This window comes from Convolutriloba macropyga, chromosome 15, assembly GCF_964194025.1.
Source record: "Convolutriloba macropyga chromosome 15, txConMacr16.3, whole genome shotgun sequence".
NCBI classification, from domain to species: Eukaryota; Metazoa; Xenacoelomorpha; order Acoela; family Convolutidae; genus Convolutriloba; species Convolutriloba macropyga.
This window is the reverse complement of record NC_134482.1, coordinates 8,493,612-8,520,076: the sequence shown is the minus strand read 5'-3', so window position 1 is coordinate 8,520,076 and position 26,465 is coordinate 8,493,612. Positions and strand designations below refer to the sequence as shown.

The window sequence follows — 26,465 nt, the reverse complement described above, 5'->3', positions numbered from 1 at the left end:
GCCTAGTAAAACCTTTAAGTTTTCATGTATTTGAAAACTCTTCAAATTTGTTAAGTCGCATAAGTTTTTTTCAAAGTTCACATGCACAACAGTATTAAAACATAACCGACTAATGGGTGCTTAGGGATGCTAGCATTAGGGGTGGGGTCAAGCGATGGTGGGCGAGAGGGGGTAGGGTTGGGAAATCCAAATCGATAGGTGTAGGAGGGAGGACGGGGGGTTATGACTGAAGGGGGGGGGGGGGGTGAAAGAGGGGAGGGCGCCAGACTTTTAATCTGATTAACCACCCTTTGCACCATTAAATTGTTTCCACAAATAGAATTGCATAGTTAGAGCCTAGCAAGGCGTAAGACTCTAAGAGCTGCCCAGCCAGGTAAGCGCCGGGCTTTACCTGATTATCCCATTTTTGAAGATGAAACGTTAAAAGGGTAAGACAAAAAATCGGTCAAGAGAAAAATAGCATAAAAAGACCACAGTATTAATAAAATTACCACAAACTTTGTTTGAGAGCAATCAAACATTCAACCAATTCAAACATTTTGCACAACTCAACTACTCATCGCGTCGTTGAAATCACAATCAGATCAGTGGTGCGGGCTATCGTCTCTATTGATAAGGCCCAAAATTCGCAATCTTAGCATCAACTTTGCTCGATAGCGATAGCAGTCACCCACAGAAATAGAGACCACCAATTTCAGGATCTGGACGTATTCAGCAAAGTGGGAAGTTCAAAGCTACCGCCGAAGCGTATGAAACGCATAATAGAAACATAACCGTCGGGCGAATTGCTCTCAAACGACCGGCGAGCGGTTGGTTCGTCAGTAGCTAGCCACGGTTTAGTGAGCCTAGCTTTAGCTTGATTCGACTCTGTAACTTATAGTTTTCTAGCTTTGTTAGTAAATAAATCAAACAAAAAACTGATATTTTAAAAATTTGCAAAATTTTGCAAAACTGAAAATAAAAGCTTCCACATTTCGCAGTAAAAATGTTCCTAACTATTTTTTGTCTCTGGAGTTATGTCAAGTAACCCATCTGCAAGACTTGAAAAGCTTCGCTGGCCATTAATGATTGTTAAACACAGAAAAGGACAAAATTATCCAAAAACTTCGAAAACAATATCAAACTTTAACAAAATCTTGCTAAAATTCAAGATATTAAAATCTTCAAAACCCTTTCATTGTCTCAGGAGACTACCCAGTATCCCTATTACAAGCTTTAAATAGTTTCACTGGCTCATGAAGATCCTAAAGTGCTTAAGCTAGAGTCATTAAAAAATTGATAACCATTCCATTAACTCTAGAACCTATGCGACAGCTATCATCAAGCCTTGAGGAGGTCCCTAGGACCCTGGTGCCAAAAACAAAAAAATCAGAAAGATTCAAAAAACTTGAAAAATATGTGTGGCAATAGTGGGGGTGTCTTCAACGTCTAAGAACCGCCTTCACACCATAAATATAAGTCTCCAAAACAGTTTGAGCTGAAACAGAGTTGAAAGGCTCTGAGAGCACTTAATGCCCGCTGGGCGCTACCTGTTTATCCCGTTTTTGAGCACGAAAAGTCAAAAGCGTCAGACGAAAAATTGATCAAGCAAAAAATCGCATAAAAAAGACCGACAGGACTAATATAATTGCTACAAACTTCGTTTCAGAGCAATTAATAACGAAAGCCGCAAAAACGTTTGGTGCTCTCATTTCCGTCAGGAAAAGTCTAGATCTTTAGAATTTGATCAAATTTGTGTTCTACAAAGCCCGTGATAGATCAATAATGCTGAAGGTGAGCTAAACAGGCCAAAGAAAGCGAAGGACGAGTTTCGCCTTGATTATCTTCTAACACTTTGCTTGAAACGAATAATGTGGCTGACTGATATCGATACTTAAGTCTGTAATATCAAACGTCCAACGAGAAATGAAGTGAAATATCAACGATTACAGTATATAGGCTGTGTGCTCCGAAACCAGAGTCACGATTTGCCGCGAGGATGTTTTCATTCCGGGGCCAAAGAGGCGTGAAACTGACTCCCCACCATCGTCTCCGTACGCAGGACTAATTTACGATACTTTCAAAAAGATCTTTCAGTTCAAGTGACTTCCAACAGATTCGGCAAACAGACCATTTTTCGATCTTAGTCATCATGTGAATCGACGAAATTTCACCTGAGCGATGCTTCAAATGACATTAATCACTAGACAGTAAATAAGTAAACCTTACACTCGCTAAAAGCAATAAAAGGTTTAAAAAATAGACTGCACTCCCAATTTGCACGGCATAGCACCCATTTTTAGCTACGCATTCCTTTTGCGTAAAGAATTGAAGAAGACATACCAGCTTTCAAAATTGCTTCTTGTAACGTTACCGATACAAGACAATTAAGAGTTACCAAAATCATATTTTAATGATTGCTTGGTTGATTCTAACCATTAACATAAGCAGCTGCCTCTTCATCTCCATCATGCGTCCTCTTTTTGCCAGCTTCTCCACTCCCGTTTCTGTTCCTCTGTGGCTTCCCACCCTGTTGCTGCCCATTACTATTCGAAGGACCACCGCCATTCCCATTGCCATTAGAGGCCTCACCTGATAGCATAGTACCGGGAATTAAACAAACAGAGCTGGAAGATTGCCCGAAAATAGCTGCGATAGCTTCATAGATCTTCAGCCTCAAAGATGATGGAGACCAAAGAAGAAACTGGGTTTTCTCATTGCGCAGATTTTGTTTTTGGATTAAGAATCTGCACAATTTATTGCCGTTTCTAGTAGCTGCCCTTAAAAAACCTTTAATTAGAGTGACATACATTGCTGGCCTTATCTCCCTTAAGTTATCAAAAATCAATTTGAGAGAGGAAAAATCATTTTCAGAGTGATGTAACACGTGTGACCAAAAATTTAATCACGAAGCGAATGAACAAAACTTGAGAGTGAAAATTGACGTCAAGTGCGAAATCGATTGAAATCGCATAAACGAATGAACAAAAACAGATTTGAAGTAAACATGACGTCATATGTTCGTAGAAAAAATCTTGACGAAAACAGAAGGACAAGTTCTGAACTAAAATTCAAGGAATTTTCATTGACTGAACAAAAAGTAGAGTGAATTAAAGACTGAAATTAAAGTTATTTCAAAAACAGAGTTGACAAAGTTTTACGTTCTCTTTTTCGCTCCACTTCCTGTTCTGAAGTGAGTAAAATCATAAGTCGTATCAGACTTCACAAATGAAGAAAATATTTGAAAAAATAAAAAAAAAACAGCCTAGAACAACACAAGACAACTCAAATGAATCTGAAGCCCGTAGTTGGGGCCCGTAGTTTGAGGAAAACTAAGAATTTCACTAGGAGACTAAAAGTCCCCCCAGCTTAGTAGGAATTTATGTTTTATGACCCCTAGGCGCACCTGCATTATTTTTACATTGTAACGTGCTACATAACAACACATAATTTGTAACTGGGGGTCATAAAAACCACTGGGGGCGAAACATAATAGATCCACTTTAAGTATTAAATTGCCACCCATTGAGTTCAGCTGCTTGCAATTGTGAATGCGAGCAATTTAGATTACGCATCACGTCAAGGGCGTAAAAGTCACTCGAAGGGTCAAAATTGTCAAGTAAAATATTGTGTGAAAAAGACATGCTTTCAAAAATGGCGGTATGAACGAGATACCTCGCATTCGCTCCACTCTTTACAACTGATCACTTTTTGCATCAATTTACTCCACAAACATACCCGGCAGATTGCCGGAAAATAGCCGCCGTTGATTCCCATAACTCTATTGGGTTTGAAAGAAAAGAAAATGTCAACAAAAATTGATTTTCGTATAAAAACATTTTTAAGTAAGATTTATTTTGATGTCATTTCGTAATTGAACACACTCCTGTCTCTCAGTGAGAGGCTGCAGGGTCTAGTATCAATACCAATAAGCATTAAAGATAGTAACTAAAACTTATGATGAGAACAAAGTTCAAGTACCGGGCATCTAAACATGGGCCTTATGGGTTTATCCCGTTTCTATTTCTGACTTTGCTTTGAATTGCTTTGCTGAGCAGCTAAAAGGCCTTCGAGCAGAATGACAGCAGAGTGAAACTAGCCTAGAGAAGTCAAAAAGATTTCACGCAAAATGTCGAAAAAGCGGCAAAATGGGTAAAGCTAAAAAAAAGTTCGACGAAGTAAAAAATCATTGCAGGACAAGTCCTGACGTACAATTCAAAGAATTTTCATTGACTAGAAAAAACTAGACCTAAAACGGACTATGAATGAATTGGAAAAACCATTTAGAAAAAAATCCGATCTAAAAAATCGAAAAAACAGTAACCTCCACAATCGAAAAAACAGTAACCTTCCGAACGTTTAACCTCCATCCTAAATTTGTGCGCAATTTTATAGAAATTATTACTCGACCGAGTTTCGTAAACAGACACCCTATAAGATGGGTGGAAGCAAAACATATTAAACCAATCAAAATATTAATCCCAGAAAAACAACTCACCACCAGCAGCCTTCGGCTGTTGATTGTTGTAGTTTCTCTGCGATTTGCGCCCACCGCCTCCTCCCCCTGACTGCTGCGGGGCACTGCGAGAGGAGGACTGTTGCTGGTCTCCATTGCCAGATTGAGGACCAGAAGTCTCCAGTGGTGGCATTCCTCCATTCGCACCGGCAGCCTAAAAGTCAACCAACAGCTTATCAAAAAATTGCCTTCTTTAGTCGTACCAAGATCGTAAACTAACATAAACCGACTGACTACCTTCGGACGAATTGCTCTCAAACAACAGCCGAGGTGTTGGCTTTGGTTGTAACAAGCCTAAGCTTAGGGAGCCCAACCCGCACTGAGTGGGGGAAGAAGGAGAGTAGTGGGGGGGGGGGGGGGGGGGGGGGAGGTGGGGTGGGGGAGCTCAACAAACCAGAATTCGCAAATGGCATTAATATGGTGCTGCAACCTCGCCAAACCGATCACTTAGAGCGTACGGAAGCTCTAATAGAGCAGCAAGAGACGAATTCCTCTGACTTAGCCAGTTTAACCCATTTTGAAGGCGAGAAGTCAAACTGGCCAGACGAACATTCAATTAAGGAAAAAAAATAGCAAAAACCATGGGACCAAACTAATTGCAAAAAATGTTACTTGAGAGCATAACAATTCGCAGGTGTATGTCTTTAATGGACAGTGAGACGGGTGAATTGATTTGACTGTAAAACAACCGTTGACCTCCAATCACCTGTTGATCTTGACTATCTCCCATTGATCCCGTCTGCCGATTGTTATTGCGACTGTTTTTATCACCATCTCTGTCACCCCCATACGGCCTTCCACCGCCTCTTCCGCGTCCACCTCCACCTCTTCCGCCTCTATATCCAGAGGGTCCACCGCGTCCTCCGCCTTGGCTTGGATTGAAGTCGTCGCGCATTTCTTCATCTCCTTCTGACATATCTGGAACGACCAAATACACGCTGCTTTTGATTATATAACATCTAAATACCAGTGATGTTCTCTTTGAAACAGGTTTAAAGTTAGAATGGTATATATTATCATCACTGACAGTTTGTCGTAGTGTCATAGCAAAGCGTGTGGCTTTAAGAATGAAAAAAATGAGTCTTCAGCACAGGATCGAGGTAGTCATTACACCTTCAATCATGGTCTGCAATTTCTCGTTACAACTACTCAGAGCTCCAAATTGTTTAGCTGCTTACGTAGTCAACTAGTTCCACAGTTGAGTTGCTCTACTATAAACTTCAATAGATTATTCAGGTAACTATGCCTACCTCGCCCTCTCCTTGGTCCGCCTCCTCTTCCACCTCCACCGCCTCTCATTGAGGGTGGAGGTCCACCACGCATCATTCCACCTCCACCCCTTCCTCCGCCTCCACCTCCTCTGTACGGTTGACCCCGAATAGGCATAGCACCACCACGTCCACCCCTGCCTCCAGGTGGACCTAAAGCAGGTAAAGTAGTGTAACAAATACTGAAAAACAACAGCATTCAAGTCAGCCAATATAAAAAATATAGTTTAGAAAATGTATACGTTTCATAGAGTCATGCTAAGAATTTAAGATAACAAACATAACCGACTAACGTCGCGCGAATTGCTCTCAACCGACCGGCAAGCGGTTGTACTCGGCAGTAGCCACCTGCGGCTTAGGTTTGCTGGCATTAGGGGTTGAGCGGAGTTGGGGTTAAGATACGGGGTGTCGGGGGGGGGGGGGGGGGATTTTTAAGAGCCGCCCCGTCAGCCCCTGAAATTGTCTCCTCAGAAGTTTCGGTGAATCGCATACTTAGTAAGGCGTGAAGCTCGGCCGCTTAATGCCCTCCGAGCGCTACTTGTTTATCCCTTTTGAGGACAAAGTCAAATGGCTTACACGAAAAATCGGTCGAGCAAAAAATCTCATAAAAAGACCACAGGACTAATATAATTGCTACAAGATTGGTTTGAGGACAATTAACAGATTGTCTCACACACGACCATGAAGTTTCATGCTTGTATGAAATATATTTGGTAATGATATGAAGTTAAGATTTTGATACTGAATCCATTTAGTACTCTTCAGGTATCAAATCGTTATTTAGTTTAAGTATTTTATTCGAGGTTCTATAACATAGCAAAATCCTGTAAGATAACGATCTGGTCTCTTCTAGAGTAATGGCAATAAACCCTTATCAATACTTTGATTCATTGACAGAAAACATAAAGCTATTCTTTTTTATTCTAAAAATATCAAGCATAGTCGGCAACCTGCCGGAAAAAAGCCACAGCTGAACTCCCCTGCCCGACGTTGGGATTGAAACAGAAAATAAAGAAAAAAATGATGGCAGCCTAATTGTTTTCATACTGTCAAAAATTGTTCTAATTTGGCCTGTAGCTAATGGTGAATTCAGCCTCTAAATCGGCGAAAAAACAAAACTTAACACGAATACCAGTTAGTAAAATAGTCTAAAAAACTTCTAGAACTCATTTAAGTCGTTCAACATCAAATCTTAGTGCCAGGACTTCATTGGTTTATCTCGTTTCTTTTGATTTCGCTAATTGACTTTGAACGTATTTTCATGCGTAAATTTCCTGAAAAAAATTTCCAATTTCATGCAGTTAAAACAGTGAGTGAGGTAAGTCCTAAATCAAACCCGAAAATCGAGACTTACGTTAAACAAAAAACGTAATCGAAAAAAAGAAAATGAATTTTTAAAAAGCCAGAAGACTCAAGAACCTACCGCGGATGGTTAGCGTGCAGTGGAATGTCGTGTAGAGGGCCTTAAATGGGGGAAGGGAGTGATCTATGGGGGGAGATCAAACTCTAGGAACGGCCTTCAGTTTGAGGGCAATTTAAAAAAATCCAAAGTATTTCCCATGTAAATCTAAACAAGTTGCCACACCTAATCTACGTTTCTCAAGAGACATTGTGGTAGAAATTCTGTTCAATCAGTGAGTAACTGCATAACAGGCAAAAACGGATACATAGAGAGAAAACCAAGAAAAAAACGAAGGAAAAAAAACGAATATGATCCAAAACCCACAAAACTGGTCTAAATAAATTGTACAGGAAAAAACAGAATGAAATCATATGAAAATTGGAGAAAACTGAAGAAATTATCAAAAAAGAACAAGAGACAGTCCAACATTAAAAATATTTTAAACAATTTTATCAGCCAGTTTTTAAACTAACAAAAATGTCATTAAATTGTTTCCGATAAACTTCAGAAGTCAAATGACCTACCAGAAAGATAAATTGCCACTGCAAAGTTCTCTACATGCTCAAGGAAAATCAAAAATAGTACAAAAACTGCTAAACACAGCCAATACTCCGGAAAAAAACAGAGTCAAAAAGCGTTCTAATTTTGTGTGCGGTTTCAGTTAGATTCTAAAACTACTTTATTCAGCTTATAAACTGTAGGCTACAGAGCCTAATACTTATAACAGCTACCAATCGCTCTAATGAACTTTTATGACCTAGTGCACTATGACTTTACGACCGGTCTTAATTGGCGTATACCGTTGCTTTTGATTTTGCTCCTTCAACGCTGATCGTAATCACTGCATTGCGTAGTTTAATAAATAAAAAAACATTAAAATCCATTCAGTTGAAATAAAAGTGACATAACGCAGGAGTCAAACACGAAAGTCTTGAACTATGAAAAGCGAAAAACGTGACCGAAAGGGAAAACGAAGTAAGAACATAGCAGGATAAGTCCTGAAATAGTCTAAAGAATTGAATTATTAACGAAAAATACTCTACTTGAGTTGCAGGTCAATTGATTAATGCCAACCAAAGAAACATTTTCACAAATTTAGGGAAACAAAAATAATTGTAATCAACGTATATATCTTTAGGACCAGCGCTTTGAGTACCAAGATCTTCTTTGAAAAATGTTATTGAAGAGTAGAAAATTTAGCAAATTCGGAAAATCTGGCATCATTTATAAGGGGCAATCAGAGACAGGCAATACACTAATATTTCAAAAAGCGAAAATTCGGAAATAAAAATTTGGAGTTTCTGGATGTTAATATCTTGAAAACCCAATATGTAACATTCTAGAGTAAGCATAAACGCAGCGCCGTGCTCACGAAAAGCTTTATTGAAGAGAAAAGCTCAAAACGAAAATGAAATATTCCGAAAAATCAAGAAAACGGAATTCATCTTGCTAAAATCAACAGATTAAATAACTTGCAGGTCTAAGCAAAAAACAGGCTGCATATGAAAACGACAAACAGTAGCAGGTACTAGAAAAAAAGTGGAAACACCCAAGAAAAATTGCTCAATTTCCTGATGCTTATCTGATCAAAACAATAATTATGCCACAGTCACGCTTGTACAAGCTTTGAAAAAACCTTGAGGGCCCGTAGAGATTAAAAATAAATAAAACTTTGATAAACTTGACAAACATGAGAATTTTCATCAGAAAGTCGCTTAAAAGATCTCGATATTAAAACCTTAAATAACATTTTGTTAGCGCTAAAAACTAACGAATAGCCCATTGTCAAGCCCTTAAAAGTATCACTGCAACTAAAGATCGAATAAAGTGAAACATGGTCAAAATTTTTATACATGAATTAGTTGAAAAGTTATCGCGGCCAACCTAAAAACTTTCTTCAACGGGGGTGCATCAGTGAAGAGATTTTTGGGTGCAAAGAGATTTGACAAATTACATGTTTGAAGCCCTATCCCGGGTGTAGAAATTGAAAGCGCTTAACACTGCGCTATGAGGCCCTTGTCATGCTTATTTCGCAATCTAATTTGTTTTAGCAACAGACAATTTCTGAATGCTATATTTAGGTCATGCAAAAAGCACACCAATCCTACAAAACCACTAAAAATTCAAGCAAAAGAATGTTTTAGAACAAATATAAAACGAAAAAGAGCGTCAGACGACGACAAAAAAAACATAAACCGACTAATGTCGGAAGAATTGCTCTCGAACGACAGGCGGGTAGAAAAACATTTGACGCCGCCGGGATTCGAACAACTGACCTCCCGATCCATAACAAGATGCACTGACTACTCGTCTGCCAGGCCCTTGTTTTTGCTATGCTGCAACCGACTTTATACTAGCAATAAGCTTGCGAGAGCAATAGAGATCACTCAAAAATGAAGAACGAAAGCGTTGAAAAAGTCACTTGAGAAGTCAAAGAATGTTCTAGAAGAAAACCGCAAAATGGTCGAGCGAAAAATTTGCATAAAAAGACAAACACGTTTACAATAAGTGCTACGAACTTCGTTCAAGAGCAATTAATCAAGAGCACCCACTTACAGCTCCGAGGCAATAAAAAATTTGGAAAAAATTAATTCTATTGAGAAGTCGGCGAAAATTGATATTAATATCTTGAAAATAATTTCATTGCCACTGAAAATTCTGCACTACCCTATTTTCATACCCTAGAAGAGTTAAATGGCCCCTGAAGCTCGAAAAAATCGGCAAATGATAAAAAATTTTAAAAATTGTAAAAATCACAATGGTTTTGCGTGATTAATTTTGCATTACCAAATTATATAGCTCCAAAAACAAAAAAAACTGGCTTGCAAGAGACCTTTATCAACTTTGGAAAACGTCAATTTTAGACTATTCTACAAAAAACTCAAAAATGACATTTCACTCTGAATTTAGGCCTCCCCATCACTTTCAGCACTCTAAGCACTTGAAAGACTAATAAATCTTGCTTGGGGCCTCCAATGAAACTTAATCCCACTGGAAGGAGTTAGTTGTTCATCCCGTTTTGAAAGCTCAAAGTCATAGAAATATGTGTGAAAACATCTTACATAAAAACCTATAATTTAAGCTATGATGAATTACCTCTAGGGTAACCCCTGCCACCTGGTCCTCCGCCATATCTTTCTCCTGGACCTCCTCCACCCCGGAAGGGGGGACCCAGTCGACTGGTGACAGGGACTCCTTGGTTCTGCAACTGGCTGTTCAATTTGTCTCTCTCGTCTTTGACAGATTCGAGATCCTTCAGAGTCTTGATCTTGTACTCGATCATCATTTTGGCAAGATCGAACGCCTCCCGGCTCCCAATGCACCACAATGGCACCATTCGCTACAAATGCAGAACAACAAATCTTGGTTGAGCATTGAGATAAGCTGATATGGCGACCCTTATTGACGGGAGGAGCAATATACTCAATTTAGGGGCGTTATTGTTGTGCTGATTTTCAATACTTGATAACTGTCCCATAGAAAGTGCCTTTTAAGCGAGGGCTCATTGTGCGTAAAGATTCTTAAGTGGATCGAGTCTATTCTCTGGAATTTCCAGAATACAAAGTTTTACCCTCTTTTTGACCAATTTCAACCATCAAATTAATTGTAGTTTTAATCAGAATTCCACAACCAATGTGTACTTACTTCAGTCTGGTTATCGGCTGCCTGCTCGTCCTTGTTAGTGTCTGGTCCATCTTCTATCCTGATCTTGATGACCTGTGTCTTGTCAACAATCTCTTGCAGCATCCGTCCATTCCTACCAATCACCCTTGAGATCAGATCCTCCGGAACCATCACTGGCTCCTCTACAAACTCCAGCATCGCTCGCGCCCTCTTTATAGCACCTTCATCCTTTAAACAAAGTGTTCAGCTGGAATGTGTGCTTTCCTTATCTTTCTATTATGGAAATTTACTCTCCGTAGGCTCTCCAGAATTTACTCTCTAGAAATCTACTCATGGAAATTTATTCTCTTGTAGGATAAATAAATTTATCTTGCAAAAAAAGTTTCAAGAGCGTCATTTTATAAGTTCTGAATGCACTCAACCGTCATTTCAGCAGTAAGAAGGAGTAGGGGTAACTTCTGTTTAGCAGCCCAGCAATTAGAGAATATAATGAGCTTTTGGTTGGAATTGTCAGCCTCGGTCGTTATCAGAGTTTAACTCCCCAAACCCCAATTCAAAGCAAACCGACTAACATCTCCGTTGATTAGCACTTCGTATACACTGGCATCCGCACTCTGTGGGTGCAGTTCCACAGTTGAGATGCCGGGTAGATCTCTGGCAGCACTGATGTTGACTCCCCTGCTCCCGATGGCAAGACCCACAAACTCCTGTTTGATTGTGAACGTCTCAGTGATACCAGAGGAGCCGCTCAGCTTTGTTTGCTAAAAAATACAACGGAATAACAAGGAAACAGTTTGAATATTGCTGCACGACTAGTCGGTGTATATATAATAGTAACAATGCAAATATTAGAATTAGTTCACTTCTAGTCGGCAATTCGAAACTAAAGCTTACATACAGCTGATTATGACCTACAAAAATTACAGCTGATTATGACCTACAAAAATTACAGCTGATTACGACCTACAAAAATTACAGCTGATTATGGCCTAAAAAACAGAGCAGGACAAGTCCTGAGCTACAATTCAAAGAAATTTTCATGAACAAACAAAAACTGCTCCACCTCAATTTTCGGCGTGATCAAATTCACCACTCCAATTTGACTTCAGAACTCATCAAATTGTACGAACATATTAAAAACCATAGCATGTACATTTTTGAAGAATGAACAAAAAATTAGACCTAAAGACTGGAAATTGGCTTTGAAAACCGTTAGAAAAACTCATAAAACCTCGAAAAAACAAGGTAAAATTGGTAAAATTAAACAAAAAACCAGAAATTAATGAAAGAAAAAACAAATAAGACAGTGTCATAGCACAATTCAAAGTCTTTGAATTACACAAATGTTTTCCCAAACTTCACAAATTACTCGATAACGTAAAATTAAAACAAAACTGCAAAAAATATCTTTTTGTAAAAACATTGATACGACAACACTCACATTTTTCGGAAAAGATATCAATCCCTCCAGAAAGTTGCTTACAAAAAACAGGCCTGGATATACTCATTTCATGCCGAGCTGCCAAAAAAACAAAACATTGTATTTATCGATTGACAGTTACAACTGTGACAAGAATTATACGTTGCTTCATAGCACAAAGCATTGAAAGTGCATGAAAAATTAAAAGCAATGTTGCATTTATGGTTGCAACCAAACGTCTCTAGTTTGAGGCGCATTTGATTAAGCCAATAAATAACAAATATTAACCAGTATTGGGTAATGATCAGGAAAAAAAACTTTAGTTTCACTCAGCTGAATTATTCTCATTCTCCAAAACCATATATATCCGCCAAATTCCCAGAAAATTGCCTCAATTGATTCTGATGACTCCGATGGGGATTGAAGCAATCCTAGAACACTTGACTGTTTTCATGTAAACTATCTAAAGTACGTGTAATTTTGATTGGATAATTGGATTTAGCAGTTATGCTTACTCCTGCTTCTTCATGAGAGATAAAGGGAGAAGTGCGTTCCATTATCAGTTAGCATTAGAGCTGCTAACTTGGCTGAATTAAAACAAATGATAAGCAACAGCCACAAAGGTTAAGTAACTGCCCTTTGTGTTTTTTTCCATTCTATTTCCGATTTTGTTTATGCAGCATTGAATCCGGTCATTTCAGATTGCTTTGCTCACCACCTGCTCTTTAAATGCAGATTGAGCAGAATCCGCGAAAAAAGCAAGAGCTATACAAAAAGTTCATGAAAACAGTAAAAGCTAGAAAAAGACAGCAGTTTTTTTGCTAAAAACACCAGTAAATCAAATTACGTAGTAACTATTGGAGCAAATCGAGAAAACGCTCCAACGTCAACGAATATTTAGCAAAAAACTGAGTTGAGATAAACAATAGATAAACTCATTAAGATCTCCATATAAAAACAAAAAACACAAAAAAAAGAATCTCCCTTTCATGCAATAGTATGTTAGACTGTTAACATAATATTAATCAAGCCATAGGCATAAAAACTTCTCTTTAAAATGAGAAATTATAAACAAATGAGAAATTATTTAAAAAAATTTTAAAATGAGAAATTATAAACATAACCAGCAGTTTGCCGGAAAACAGCCACCGTTGCCCCCTATTAAACCAATGGGGCTCGAAACACAAAAATAGGATCCAAATTGACAAGCTTTTTCTAGAGTGAAAAAGTTCAAGCAGTTAAGTTAAGATTACACAAATAAAATTTTGATTCAAATTGACAACTGCGGGCAATTAAGCGTAACTTAAGATCGTAACTCAGGATAACTAGCTTAATACAAATACGAGTTAACAGATAACTAGTTAACAATATACTTTAAGAAACGTTGATAACTGATTGCCCTAGGTCTTTAAACGTTAAGTCTTAGTGCCCTGGCTTTATCGGTTTAGGTTTTATTTAATTTTGCTTTTCTGATCATAACTGTGTTTACAACATTGCATATTTCAATGAGTGAAAGAATTCGAAATCCATTCAGTTGAAACAACGAGTGACGTAATTCAAAAGTCAAGCCTTACTTGCGAAAAACGTGATCAGAAGGTAAAACGAATTTTAAAAGGAGAGTGCCTCAATAATAACTTTGCTGACGACGGCTATTAACCTTTTTGCTCCACGTATTTTTTGGCGTGATCAAAATAAACGTTCGAATTAGAATTCAAAAATCATCAAATTGTACAAACGTCTTAAAAAACATAGAAGGGAAATTAAAGAAGAATGAACAAAAAATTTAAAAAAAAACAATAGAGACTGGAAAATGGGTTGGAAAATTGTTAGAAAAAACCGATAAAACTTCAAAAAAAACAAAGTAAACGTAAACAAAAAAACCACTATCGCAAAAACGCACATTTATTCAAACAACATTCCTCGATTTACTTAGAAAATTGTTAACTTCACGACGCAAATTCAATGGCTTTCTCGCAAATTCAATGACAATCGCTTTTACTGTTTCCGCATGACTAATATCAGTACTGCAAATTGACTTCAGAAATGAAAAGATGAGTGATAAAACTCAAATACGACAGCGCCTTAACACAATTCAAATTATTTCAATTACACAAAGGTTTTCCCCAACTTCACAAATTAAACAACTTCACAAAATTTTAAAACATTGCCGGAATAGCTGCGAAAAAAGACTTGCGTGCCGTATTATAGAGATAGAAACAGATAAAGGTATGCAAATTTGAGTGAGGTTTGTCATTTTATTGAGTGAGGTAAGTCACGTATGATCAAACTCTTATCACCCAAATGAGATTAAAAAAACGTTGTCTAAGGAGTGAGAAATGACGTCACGCGCGCAAATGCCGTTAGTAAGAGGAATAAGTAATTCAGGAAATTTTAATTTTTCACCTTTTCTGTCTGAACAAATGTAAAACAAAAAAAGAGCATCAGATGAAGAAGAGTATCAGACTAAGAGCACCGCAATATAGTTCCACTCAGCTTACAGCAAAGTATACTTCGAAGCTATTCGCAACTATAAAGAAAACCTGCAAAATCATTTTTTAGGGACATTGAATCGACAATTCTAACGTTTCTCGGAAAATATACCAATCGTTCACGGAAAATGCTTACAAAAAGCAGGCCTGGATATACTAATTTCATGTCGATCGCCCAAAAACAAAACATTGTATTTTCGATTGACAGTTTCAAATCCTACCTGAATCATACGTTGCTTCATAACACAGTAGCAAAGGTGCATAAAAATTTCAAGAAATGTTGCATCATGGTTGCGTCAAAAGTTCTCTAGTTTGATGCACAACATTTGATTAAACCAACAAAAAACAAATATTAACCAGTATCAGGTAATGATCAGGACACAAAAACATTAGTTGCACTCAGCTGAATAAATTATTCTCTTCAAAAACATATATATCCCTACAATTACCAAAAAATTGCGTAAATTGAATCTGATGAGCCCGATGGGGTTGAAACAAGCCTAGAACACTTCGAAGTTTTCCTGTTAAATATCAACATTACGCTTAATTTTGATTGGATGATTGGATTTAGTCGTTATGCTTGCTCCTGCTTCTTTATGAGAGATAACAGGAGCAAGTTCAATTTGCAGTTACCTGCTAATTTGGCTGAACTAAACACATAACGGTAGATTACCGGAAAATATCCGCCGTTGATTCCTACAAGCAAGATTGGGATTGAAAGAAGAGAAAAAATGGTTTTTGTACAAACAACTTTGAAGTGCAATTTATTCTGATGTTAGTTTGGAGCTGAACATATTACTGTTTCGTAGTGAGACGACACAGGGGTTAGTATCAATAACATTACGCATTAGAGAAATTAGCTAAGAACAAAGTTCGAGTAAGAGGCATCTGAAAATGGGCTTTATAGGTTCATCCCGCTTCTATTCAAGATTTCATTTTTTGATACTGACTCTGTTCATTTTGAATTGCTTTGCTGAGCAACCGCTGCCTAAAAACACTTTTTAGCAGAATGAGACAACTGAAACCAGTCTAGAGAAGTAAATGCAGTGAACTAAGGTAAAGCGAAATTAAAAGCCAGTATTATTTTTTCTAAAAATACTAGTACAATGAAATACCTAGTAACTGATTGAGCAACTCGCGAAAACGATCCGAAGTCCAAGAATATTTAGGCAAAACTGAGTTGAAATAAATACTAGAACGTAGCCGGCAGACTGCCGGAATAACTGCGAAAGAAATAGACTTGTGTGCCCTATGATAAAGATAGAAACAGATACATATGTAATTTGAAAAAAAAAATCGACGCCGCTCAAAAAACACTCAGCAATTTAATCAGGCATCGCTCGCATTCAATTGAAACGGCGAGTGAGTGACATAAGTCATACGTCAAGCGTTATTTGTGTTAAATGAGGAATGTGATGAAAAGGTAAAACGAATTTGAAAAGGAGAGCACCTGAATAATAGCTTTGCTGAAGATGGTTGACCTCAAGACAATCGATCAAACGAATGACGTCGGGTTGGCTTTTTAGTAAAAAAAACTTTTATGAAGCTTAAGGAAGCCAATGGTTGATTGTGGAGTCCGAAAGTTGAAAAGGAGCGAGAAAAATGGGCGACACGAAGAGTCTAAAGTTTGCAAATCCTGATATTATGCCCCAGACTGAAGAGAATGTCTTTGGAGTTCTAAGTTTATGCCGTGTTTGAATACAAAAAGTCAAATGGCCCGACAAAAACACGATATTGAGAAACACCCGAGGAAAACCCAAATAAATACCAACCTTTGTTTCACAGTAATTAATAACTGCAAAAAATGAAACTTTGGTCTATTTTAACAGCTTCGCTGGACCAGTAAATATCTAAGATAATTTTTTATGAGGACTAGAACTCAAAATAACCAAAAAAATAACCGACCAAAAATGCATTAACGAGACCACAGGCAAAATATTGCAACAATCTTTCTTCGAGAGCAATTAATAACAAAAGAATTGCCCAACATAGCGAAAAAAATCGCAACACAGATGAAAAACCTTCAAACAATTTAAAATCAACTTAACAATCAAAACGCCAAAAGGCTATTGAAACAACCTTAATATTATCGAAAAGCCTATTGGCGAATAGCAATGATCAAAACGAGAAAACTATGAGAAACCAGCAAGTGATTTGAAAAAAAAAATCCTCACTTAGTTTTTAAGAAACTTATCACACGTAGCTTCTTGCTTTCTCGAAAAACCGCATGAACAAAAAACAAACATACCCAGTAGATTGCTGGAAAATATCCGCCGTTGATTCCATAATCCCGATCGGGATTGAAAAACAGAAAAATAAAAGAACATAGCTGGCAAATGGCCATAAAATAGCCGCAATAGCTTCATAGATCTGTAGTCTCAAAAAGACGGTAAACAGACAGACCAAAAAAGAAACTTATTCTTTTCATTAAGCGCTGAGATGTAAAATTTTGATTAAAAATCTATATAATTTATTGCTGTTTCTATTTGCTGCTCTTAAATAACCTTTAATTAGAGTGACAAGCACTCATTTGACCTTATCTCTTTGAATTAAAGCGAAGAAAAGTCAATTTTAGAGCGAGGAAGTCATTTTTAAGAGTGAGGTAAGTCACGTGTGACCAAAACTTTAATCACGAAGTTTGATCATTTAAGTTTGATGAACAAAAAAACTCTCTCCACTAAGAATGAAAAATGACGTCACGCACGCAAATCAGTTGAAAATGCATGAAGGAATGAACAAGAAGCAGATTTGAAGTGGTTGTGACGTCATATGGTCGTAACATAAATCATGACGACGAAATAAATAAAAAAACATACACGGCACATTGTCGGAAAATGGCCGCCGTTGATTCCAATAAGCATGATTGGGATTGAAAGAATGGAAGATATTGAAAAAAAAAGATTTTTGTAAAAAAACATTTTTTAAGTCCGATTTATTTTGATGGTATTTCGTAGTTGAACATAACGCACTTCTGTTTCTTAGAGAGAGGCTACAGGGGCTAATATCAATACCAATAAGCATTACAGATGGTAATTAAGACTTATAGGAACGACGTTCAAATAGCGGGCATCTAAAATTGGGCTTTATGGGTTTATCCCGTTTCTACTTCTGACTTCAATTTTTATACTGACTCTGTTCATTTTGAAATGCTTTGCTGAGCAACTGAAGTTCAAGATCACTTTTAGCAGAATGAGAGAAGAGAGAAACTAGCCTAGAGAAGTCAAAAAGATATCACGCAAAATGTTGAAAAAGCGGCAAAATGAGGTAAAGCGAAACATTTTTTTATTCGACGAAGTAAAAAAAAATAGGAGCGCTATAATAGCCGTCTGAGAAGATGAGGGCGGCTATTCAAAACCAAGAGAAGGCCAATAATAGCCTCAGCTATCGCATCGCGGCTATTAAAAATCGTTCTTCGTACTTAATAGGGGAAAAAAGATTTTGTAGCAATTTTTTTTCTGTTGGTCATTTAAATGAAATTTTTCAAAGAGATAACCACAGACCCCTCCCCCACCCTCTACCACCACGACCACTACCACCTCTTCACCTAATCCACCCTCTTTTTCTGCTTCTCGAGCTTCTCTCATTTTACCGCTTTTTCAAATATTTTCTTAATTTTTTATTTTCTCTAAGCTAGTTTGATTATTCGTCCATTCTTGTCAAATTGATTTTTAACAGCAGTTGCTCAACAAAGCAATCAATAATGAACGGAGTCATAAAAAACGAAGTCAAAAGTAAAAACTTGATAAACCCATAAAGCCCAATTTTAGGTGCCCGATACTTTAAGTTCGCTCTTATAAGTATTAGAAACCATCTCGAATGATAATCGGCATTGATACTAGCTCGTGTATTTACTCATTATGGAACAGGAGTATGTCTAACTGTCTGAGTAAATACATGAGCTAGTATCAATGCCGATTATCATTCGAGATGGTTTCTAATACTTATAAGAGCGAACTTAAAGTATCGGGCACCTAAAATTGGGCTTTATGGGTTTATCATGTTTTTACTTTTGACTTCGTTTTTTATGACTCCGTTCATTATTGATTGCTTTGTTGAGCAACTGCTGTTAAAAATCAATTTGACAAGAATGGACGAATAATCAAACTAGCTTAGAGAAAATAAAAAATTATGAAAATATTTGAAAAAGCGGTAAAATGAGAGAAGCTCGAGAAGCAGAAAAAGAGGGTGGATTAGGTGAAGAGGTGGTAGTGGTCGTGGTGGTAGAGGGTGGGTGGGTCTGTGGTTATCTCTTTGAAAAATTTCATTTAAATGACCAACAGAAAAAAAATTGCTACAAAATCTCTTTTTTCCCCTCTGCAAATTGTTCAGCAGTTTAACAACTACAATTTTCTTCATGTGGTTCACTTTCTGTTTCAAAATTACACCAACAAGTCTGATTTCGAAACCACACGCCTCCAATGCTCCACATTGGGCCTTAAAAAACTTATAAGCGCAAAAAGAGCCGGTTGAGTAGGACTAATAAAAACATACCAGGCAGATTGACGGAAAATAGCCGCCGTTGATTCCAATAAGCACGATTGGGATTGAAAGAAGATATTAAAAAAAGTTTTTTGTACAAAAATATTTTTTAAGTCCGATTTATTTTGATGGCATTTCGTAGTTGAACATACTTCTGTTTCTTAGAGAGAGGCTACAGGGGCTACCATCAATACCAATAAGCATTAGAGAGAGGTAACTAATACTTATAGGAACGACGTTCAAATAGCGGGCATCTAAAATTGGGCTTCATGGGTTTATCCCGTTTCTATTTCTGACTTCAATTTCTATACTGAATCTGTTCATTTTGAATTGCTTTGCTGAGCAACTGATGTTCAAAATCGCTTTTAGCAGAATGAGAGAAACTAGCCTAGAGAAGTCAAAAATATTTCACGCAAAATGTTGAAAAAGCGGCAAAATGAGATAAAGCGAAACAATTTTTTATTCGACGAAGTAAAAAACATAGCAGGACAAGTCCTGAAATACAATTCAAAGAATTGAATGAAACACTTAGAAGTACTCTACCTGACCAGCAGATCAATTGAACAATGCGAGCCAGAACACAAACAAAATCATCAACTAAACGAAATATACTCAGTGCTAAAACTCGAAGCATTTAAACCTAAGGCAAATTTTTTTCCCTTTAAAAATAGCTATAAAAATATGTTCAAACTCAATTTTTCTTTCTGAAATCGGTCCAGTTTTATATCTGCAAGACCTGAAAAATATTCATTGGCCCTTGAAGATCGATTGACTCGAAAATGACCAAAAAATTTAAAAGAAATCATTTGCAAATTATCAGCAAATGTTGCTGAAAATCGTGATATAAATATCTTCAGATTCATTTCTGCGTCTCCAGAGGCTACCCAGTAACCCAATTCCAAGCTTTAAAAAACTCATTGGCTCATAGATCGATAGGCAATAATTTTTAGAAAAAATTTCAAACTTCAAAAAAAAAGAAATTCGTTCTATTAAAATGTTGAAAGCCATTCAATTGCCCCTAGCAACTATTTAATAACATACTATCAAACACTGGATGAGGTTACCTGTCTACTGAGACCAGAAAAAATAAATAAAATACAAATGTTTTGAAAAAACTCGAAAAAATTGCAAAAAACTTCCAAAAGTCGAAAGGTTAAATTGTTGAAAACAAATCCACTGAAACTAAAAACCATGCAGTAACTTTTTATCAGAACGGGGAATAAGTTTTCTTGCACGTGAGAATGAACGGATATCAAAAACTGACAAAAATGTTAGAAAACCTTATATTGCAGATTTTATCCAAAAAATGCTAAAATTCGGACATTAAAATGTTAAAAACCCTTCCATTGTTACTAGAAACTATAAAGTTTCCGATTAACAAGACTTAAAGGAGACTGCCTGGTCCTTGAAGCTGGAAAAACTGAAAAAAAATGACAAAAATTTTCAAAAATCTGAAAATGCGAATTTTGTCAAAAAAATTGCTAAAATTTGTGATATTCAAAAGTTGAAACCTATTCCATGCCAACAAAAAATTTTTTAGTAACTTATTATCCAACTCCTGATGAGGTTTTCTGGCCCCTGGGACTCAAACAACTTGAATAATGACAAAAAATGTCGAAAAATATGAAAAAATTGCAAGGTTTGTCAAAAAATACTTAAATTCATGATGGCAAAAAGTTGAAAACCATTCCATTACCACTAAAAACTATGCAGGAATCTATCATCAAACCCTATATCAAACTCCAGAGGAGATTTCTTGGCACCTAGGGATAAAAAAACTCAAAAAATGACAAAAATTTTCAAAAAACCTGAAAAAAATTGAAAAAATTAGTATCCTTTCGCGTGTTTGTGTTTGTAGTACCAAAACTTATAGCTCATAAAAAGGTCATAACAAGCAATTTTGTGTCGCAAAAGACCTTAATCAACTTTTAAAAACTTCAACCTAAGACTAATCAAACAAAAAACTGAAAAAATCACAAAAAACATGAAAAATTGCACCTTTTTGAGCCCAAAAACTCCTGAAAATGACCTTTCAACCTTAAGTTAAGGCCACCCCAGCAGCTGCACCACTATTAGCACTTGAAGGACAACTAAAGCCCACTTTGGGCCTCTGATGAAACTTAATGCCCGCTGGGCTTTACCTGTTTATCCCGTTTTGAACGATCAAAGTCACTGAAAAATGTGTGAACACATCTTAAAAAAAAAACACAGCGCACCAATACAATTCAAATTCTTTGAATTGTAAAATAATAGGAGCGCTATAATAGCCGGCTGAGAAGATGGGGGCGGCTATTAAAAATTAATAGAATCTTGCCCCTGTCGATAATACTTCCTGTTAAATGTTCAATGAAAAGCGAGTTTAAAATTTTAGAGAACAATCTAGGGATACATTACATCGTCATTGTACTGATTATACCGCATATTAATTAAGGGTGATTTTGTAAACAAACCGTAATAAAACAGAAACCGACTAACGTCGGACAAGTTGCTCCCGGACAGACGGGGCTATTTAATTCAGAGAGGGCAGTAGCCTAGATAATCTTTTAGGTACAAAAAACCCCGACCAAGGAGGGGCTCGAACGTGAAAAAGTCACATGAGAAGTGAAATCGAAAGAATGTTCTATAACAAAACGGTCAAGCAAAAATTTTGCATAAAAAAGACACACGTTTACAAAAATTGTTTACTTCGTTCGAGAGTAATATTTAAATGAGCATTACCTGGTTCTATTAACTGGTTCAATATGTTACCATACCTCTAATCTGTGGTTGGCTCTCTCGATGTCTGCGAATAATTCGCTTCTGGCTCTGAGGAACCTGTAGTGTGTCTCGAAAAGCAGATTTACTTTCTTGTGCACTGTCGGATCTAGAGACTAAAACAACCACACCCAACACTAAATTATCTTACTTACTCAAAATAACTTGCCACTATTTTCGTACGGAACTTTTTCCTTCCGTCTGCTCATCACCAGTAAGCAACCAAAATTTGTTTTCACTTAGTTTATAACACTCCAACTTATGCGCTTGCATATCACGTCACAATAAGAGAACAGCAATCGCGTGGTGTAAAAACACAATGTACCCAAACTTTTGCCTCATATTTGGGAAACGCTACTCACTGTTCCAACCCTTTCAATGAAAATGGCGAAATATATGCAAGGCTGTCTTATTTTTCTCCATACAGTTTGCAAACAAACCACTTGACGTATTTTTATAAAGAGAAGAGGTGACAAAGTAAAACTATGGACATACTATTGCAAGGAGTGTGTCATTGCTGGGAAGCACTAAGCAAGGTCCGACTAAAGCACAGAAATCGGTGTGATTGGCCTCATCTTTAGCTCTGAAACACAAACACACACGTCATCAACCCTATTCCAGCTACTGACGAGATCAATTTAACAATTTCATCATCATCAACTTACAATTCGAGAATGCGGTTGTCATCGCAAGGGTACTCGAAGACGTTAAAGCTGTCTTTTGTTAAAGGTGGGCTAAAACGAAAGTCATACCTTTGAAAGAATACAATAAAAAAGATTTACTGGCTCAAAAAGCTAGCTATACTAGAGCTTTTTGGCAAAACAGCGGAAATCGATGACCTACTGTTTAGCTTGAGAGAGACAGATCACAAAATCTTACGCAACTCATTCGACAAGCCTCCTTCAAATTATATAGGAAGGCTTTTATTTGACTTACTTTTTGCTGGGCTTTCTGTAGGTTCCATTGCTGACAACTTCAGGTGACGTAGTACCATCAGGTAGGATTAACTCAACGTGTATCCACTAAAACAGAACAATTCAAGTCTCACAAAAACCTCTAAACATATTTGGTCGAAAGCTTTGGAGAAACCGAAGAGAAATGAGCTGTTTTCATGATTCTCCTCAGAGCTGAACTATTATATTTTCTCTAAATAGGTAATAATTTGAAGAATAACTGATCTTATTTATCGAAAACCATATTGTGAATGCGTTACTAAAACTTTGAAAAAATTGACAACTGAGCCGTCCAATAACTTGTCTAAAACATTTTGAGACAGTGCATAACAGTGTAATAGGACGAATATTAACGACATCTGCTTTCGATCCTTTTTTTTCTTAAAAATTGGACTAATCGCTCCATTTTTAGGATAGACTCCGAAGCGCTTAAAATATATTATTATTCAAAGATAGATTTTGCAAGTTCTTTGGCACAATTCCTGAGAACTGCAGGCAAGTTATCTGGCACACACGACTTTGATGCGTCGATTGACTCCAGAACTTCGAAAACTGATTCTTTTGTTAGAAACTAGAAATGGAAGCACTGCATTCAAACGACGCGTGTTAGGTGTTTATAATATCTAGTTGCCACCTCGAGAGGCCAGACGCTCAGAAAACGGAGAAAGGTTTTTGGAGAGAACTAACTGCTCCAAAAATTCAGGTACTGCCCGAAAAAAACATGAATATACGCCTTGTCAGAAATTAGCATGCAAACTGCTCAGCAGAGACAAGAACAAATCAATGATAACTGCCCTTCAACTTAATTCCATTGTGTTTTGATTGGATTTATGTGTTATATAGTGTAGACAAAAAACCAAGACTTGCTAAAAAATTAGTAAAATAGATAGCAATTAATTACTACATAAGTAAGGGTAAACAAAAGTAAGCGCTGAAATATCGCTTGAGAAATGCATTGCAAGTTCAAAAACGTAATGATCAAGCTGAAAATATTTCACATACTCAATTTAGCGCTGATAACGGATAACTGCCTTTTTGTTTTAAAATTTTTCAGTATTCGAGTCATTTTTCTGGACATTACAGCTATAAATAAGACAAAACCAACGGCCAGAGAAATGCTGTCAAAAAGGAAGCTTAAAGACAGGCAGTGTTGTCAAAAAGAAATGTGAAAAACTACTTTTCACGTTTACTTTTGTTAAATGTATGGCCAAAAAGTAAAATGTAGACACCCAGATTCTAATAGCATTTTTCCTTTTTTGTTAGTAAGTGAAAGTTTCTTGTTTGTTAGTTAGTAAGTTCCAGCGAAAGATCAAAGCCCAACTACAGCTATACACTCTAATCCTTTCCTTCAGAAAAAGTTCAAGGCCTATCCAATAGTGTTAAACAATACAACGGTTATCACAATATTGAAAATCTTGTTGGGCACAACGAAATTGGTTCAGGAAATCGCGGCTTTGAAACAGCTACTATTTTAATGCAATCTGTGTCAGAAAATATAAAGAAACTTTCACCTCTCATAGTAGCACTTTGCAAAAATCCACCCATTAAAGATGGTTTTTTGTTCGCAGCAAAAACAACGAAAATATAGACAAATATAATGACGCGTTATCAAATGTGGCGACGGAGTTGAGAGGCGGTTTTGATATTGATATTATATTTTTTTATAATATATTGAAAACAAAAGATCAGCAATGATGGAGCAGACCCATCAGTCGGTCATATTCCAAATCTTGTAAGAAATGTTTGAAAATTCTATGTACACTATAATCTTAGTGTCGGAATTTAAAAAAAAACCGATAATCATCAGCCGAAACTTTCGCTCATTTTTTTTGGTTTCCATTCAAAACAAGCATTGTTACCTCAAACTCATTATAAAGTATGCTGATCCTTTGTTGAACTGAACTATAGAAAACTGAAATTCATAAACGAACCTTTGAAAAGTATTATTCAAACAAACCTAATGTTTGTTATTCTTTTAACAGTTGATTCAAACATTTTTGTTTCTTCCTAAAACTGTTAATTTTTTACCCACTACGTCTCATGCTGTCAGGTGGCATCGAATAGAAACCAGGGCTCAGCTGGAAAGTTTGAATGAGTATTCCGGTTACTTAAAAAACAGAGGATCAGATAATCCGCAATTATTTTTCCTCATTAATTGCCAAAAATCGAAAAACTATTTTGAAGAGTTTTCAAAAATTTTTGCTAACGGCACCCATTAATACGTGTCGCTGCAACTGAAACCTGGCTGACGAATGATATTAATGCTGAAAACAACTTTTTAACAGCTTCGCACTCTTTCGTTGGGAAATGTCGATCAGACAATACAGGGGCTTCAAAGGGGAGGAGTGGAAATTTTTATTCAAAAACAATTTAACACCAGAAAAAAATTAACATTGAAACGGTTGATGACATATTGCCGAAAACGTTTAGGCTAAAATGGCCGACCATCTGACTGAAGAATTACTTGTTACGTTTCCTATTGCCCGAACAAATGATTTCGGGACTATTTTCTTGATCAATTAATTACCGAATCTTCGGTTGCATAGAGTATAACAACGTCATTTAGCTGGGTGATTACAACTTGAATTATCTCAATAAGACCGAAACAAATAAACCAGACATTTTTGCGTCAAATTCAGGATTAGAAATTGTTAGACTCGGAGATGCAACCATATTTCAAGTATTGATCATTGTTTCATTTCAAAAGATGAGATAATTGCCTACAATGTCACAAAAATTCCCTGTAACGCCAACCATTTTCTTGTCATCTTCGAATCAAGCCTCTCATTGAAATCTGAAAGTGATAACAATAACGACAAGAATTTTTCGACTTTTCTCAAGCTCTCAATTTAACAGAGATCTTGCCCTTGCAGAATGGTGGAAAAAGTACCACTGAGCATGGCAACTATATGTTTGATTCATTCATCCATAATTTTGAGAAAATTGTTGAAAAACACGCACCGATCGAGACTTAAAATAAATGATACAAATTTTAACCAATTCCAAGCCCTCTTTAACACAAGAATTGTAGTAATTGATTGCCGAAAAACATTTATTGTTCAACAAATGGGAACAAATCCTGACAGTGAGACGTACAGAGATTTTAAGCGTGTCAGAAACTTATTTAATAGGAAACTAAGGGAGTCTAACAACCATTTTTTGTCAAAAACTACCAACAAGTAAAGAACAACGGAAATTCATTAAACAGAAGATCAGTCCGAGTGAAAAAAGTGTCCAGTTTTATGAAACCAGATTAATTATTGGCGAAATTTCACGGGATCTAACGAATATAATCAACTGTCTAAAGATATTATTTGTTAATCTAGGGGTTTTTTAAACGTTCACATATTGCTTGTATATACCCTGTTAAACTTCACATACCTGAATTCACATTCCGAGCTAGACTAGGAAAGAGCTTTTCAGTCAATGCGTCGATAGACGATAATAAAGCAGCAGGACCTGGTGAAAAATCAGTTCCTCTCATGAAGTCATGCGAATTAGCTGTGGGCGTACATTGACAGTTCGCCTTAAATGTTTGCATTAAGGAGAGTTTTCCCAACTAAAATGAACCCAACTAAAAT

General features: G+C 36.8%; 1 protein-coding gene across 1 annotated transcript in view; it reads right to left on the bottom strand.

The window, feature by feature from the left end:
- LOC142354318 (RNA-binding protein FXR1-like) overlaps positions 1-26,465 on the bottom strand; it is a 49,970-nt gene that overhangs the window by 3,293 nt on the left and 20,212 nt on the right. The window contains exons 5-15 of the mRNA XM_075406586.1: positions 22,868-22,953; positions 22,597-22,665; positions 22,427-22,514; positions 21,931-22,047; positions 11,362-11,550; positions 10,811-11,017; positions 10,262-10,505; positions 5,746-5,916; positions 5,202-5,413; positions 4,478-4,649; positions 2,416-2,571 (exon numbers count right to left, since the gene is read on the bottom strand). Coding sequence (XP_075262701.1) covers positions 2,416-2,571; positions 4,478-4,649; positions 5,202-5,413; positions 5,746-5,916; positions 10,262-10,505; positions 10,811-11,017; positions 11,362-11,550; positions 21,931-22,047; positions 22,427-22,514; positions 22,597-22,665; positions 22,868-22,953 — 1,711 coding nt within the window. The remainder of the gene's footprint in view (positions 1-2,415; positions 2,572-4,477; positions 4,650-5,201; positions 5,414-5,745; positions 5,917-10,261; positions 10,506-10,810; positions 11,018-11,361; positions 11,551-21,930; positions 22,048-22,426; positions 22,515-22,596; positions 22,666-22,867; positions 22,954-26,465) is intronic.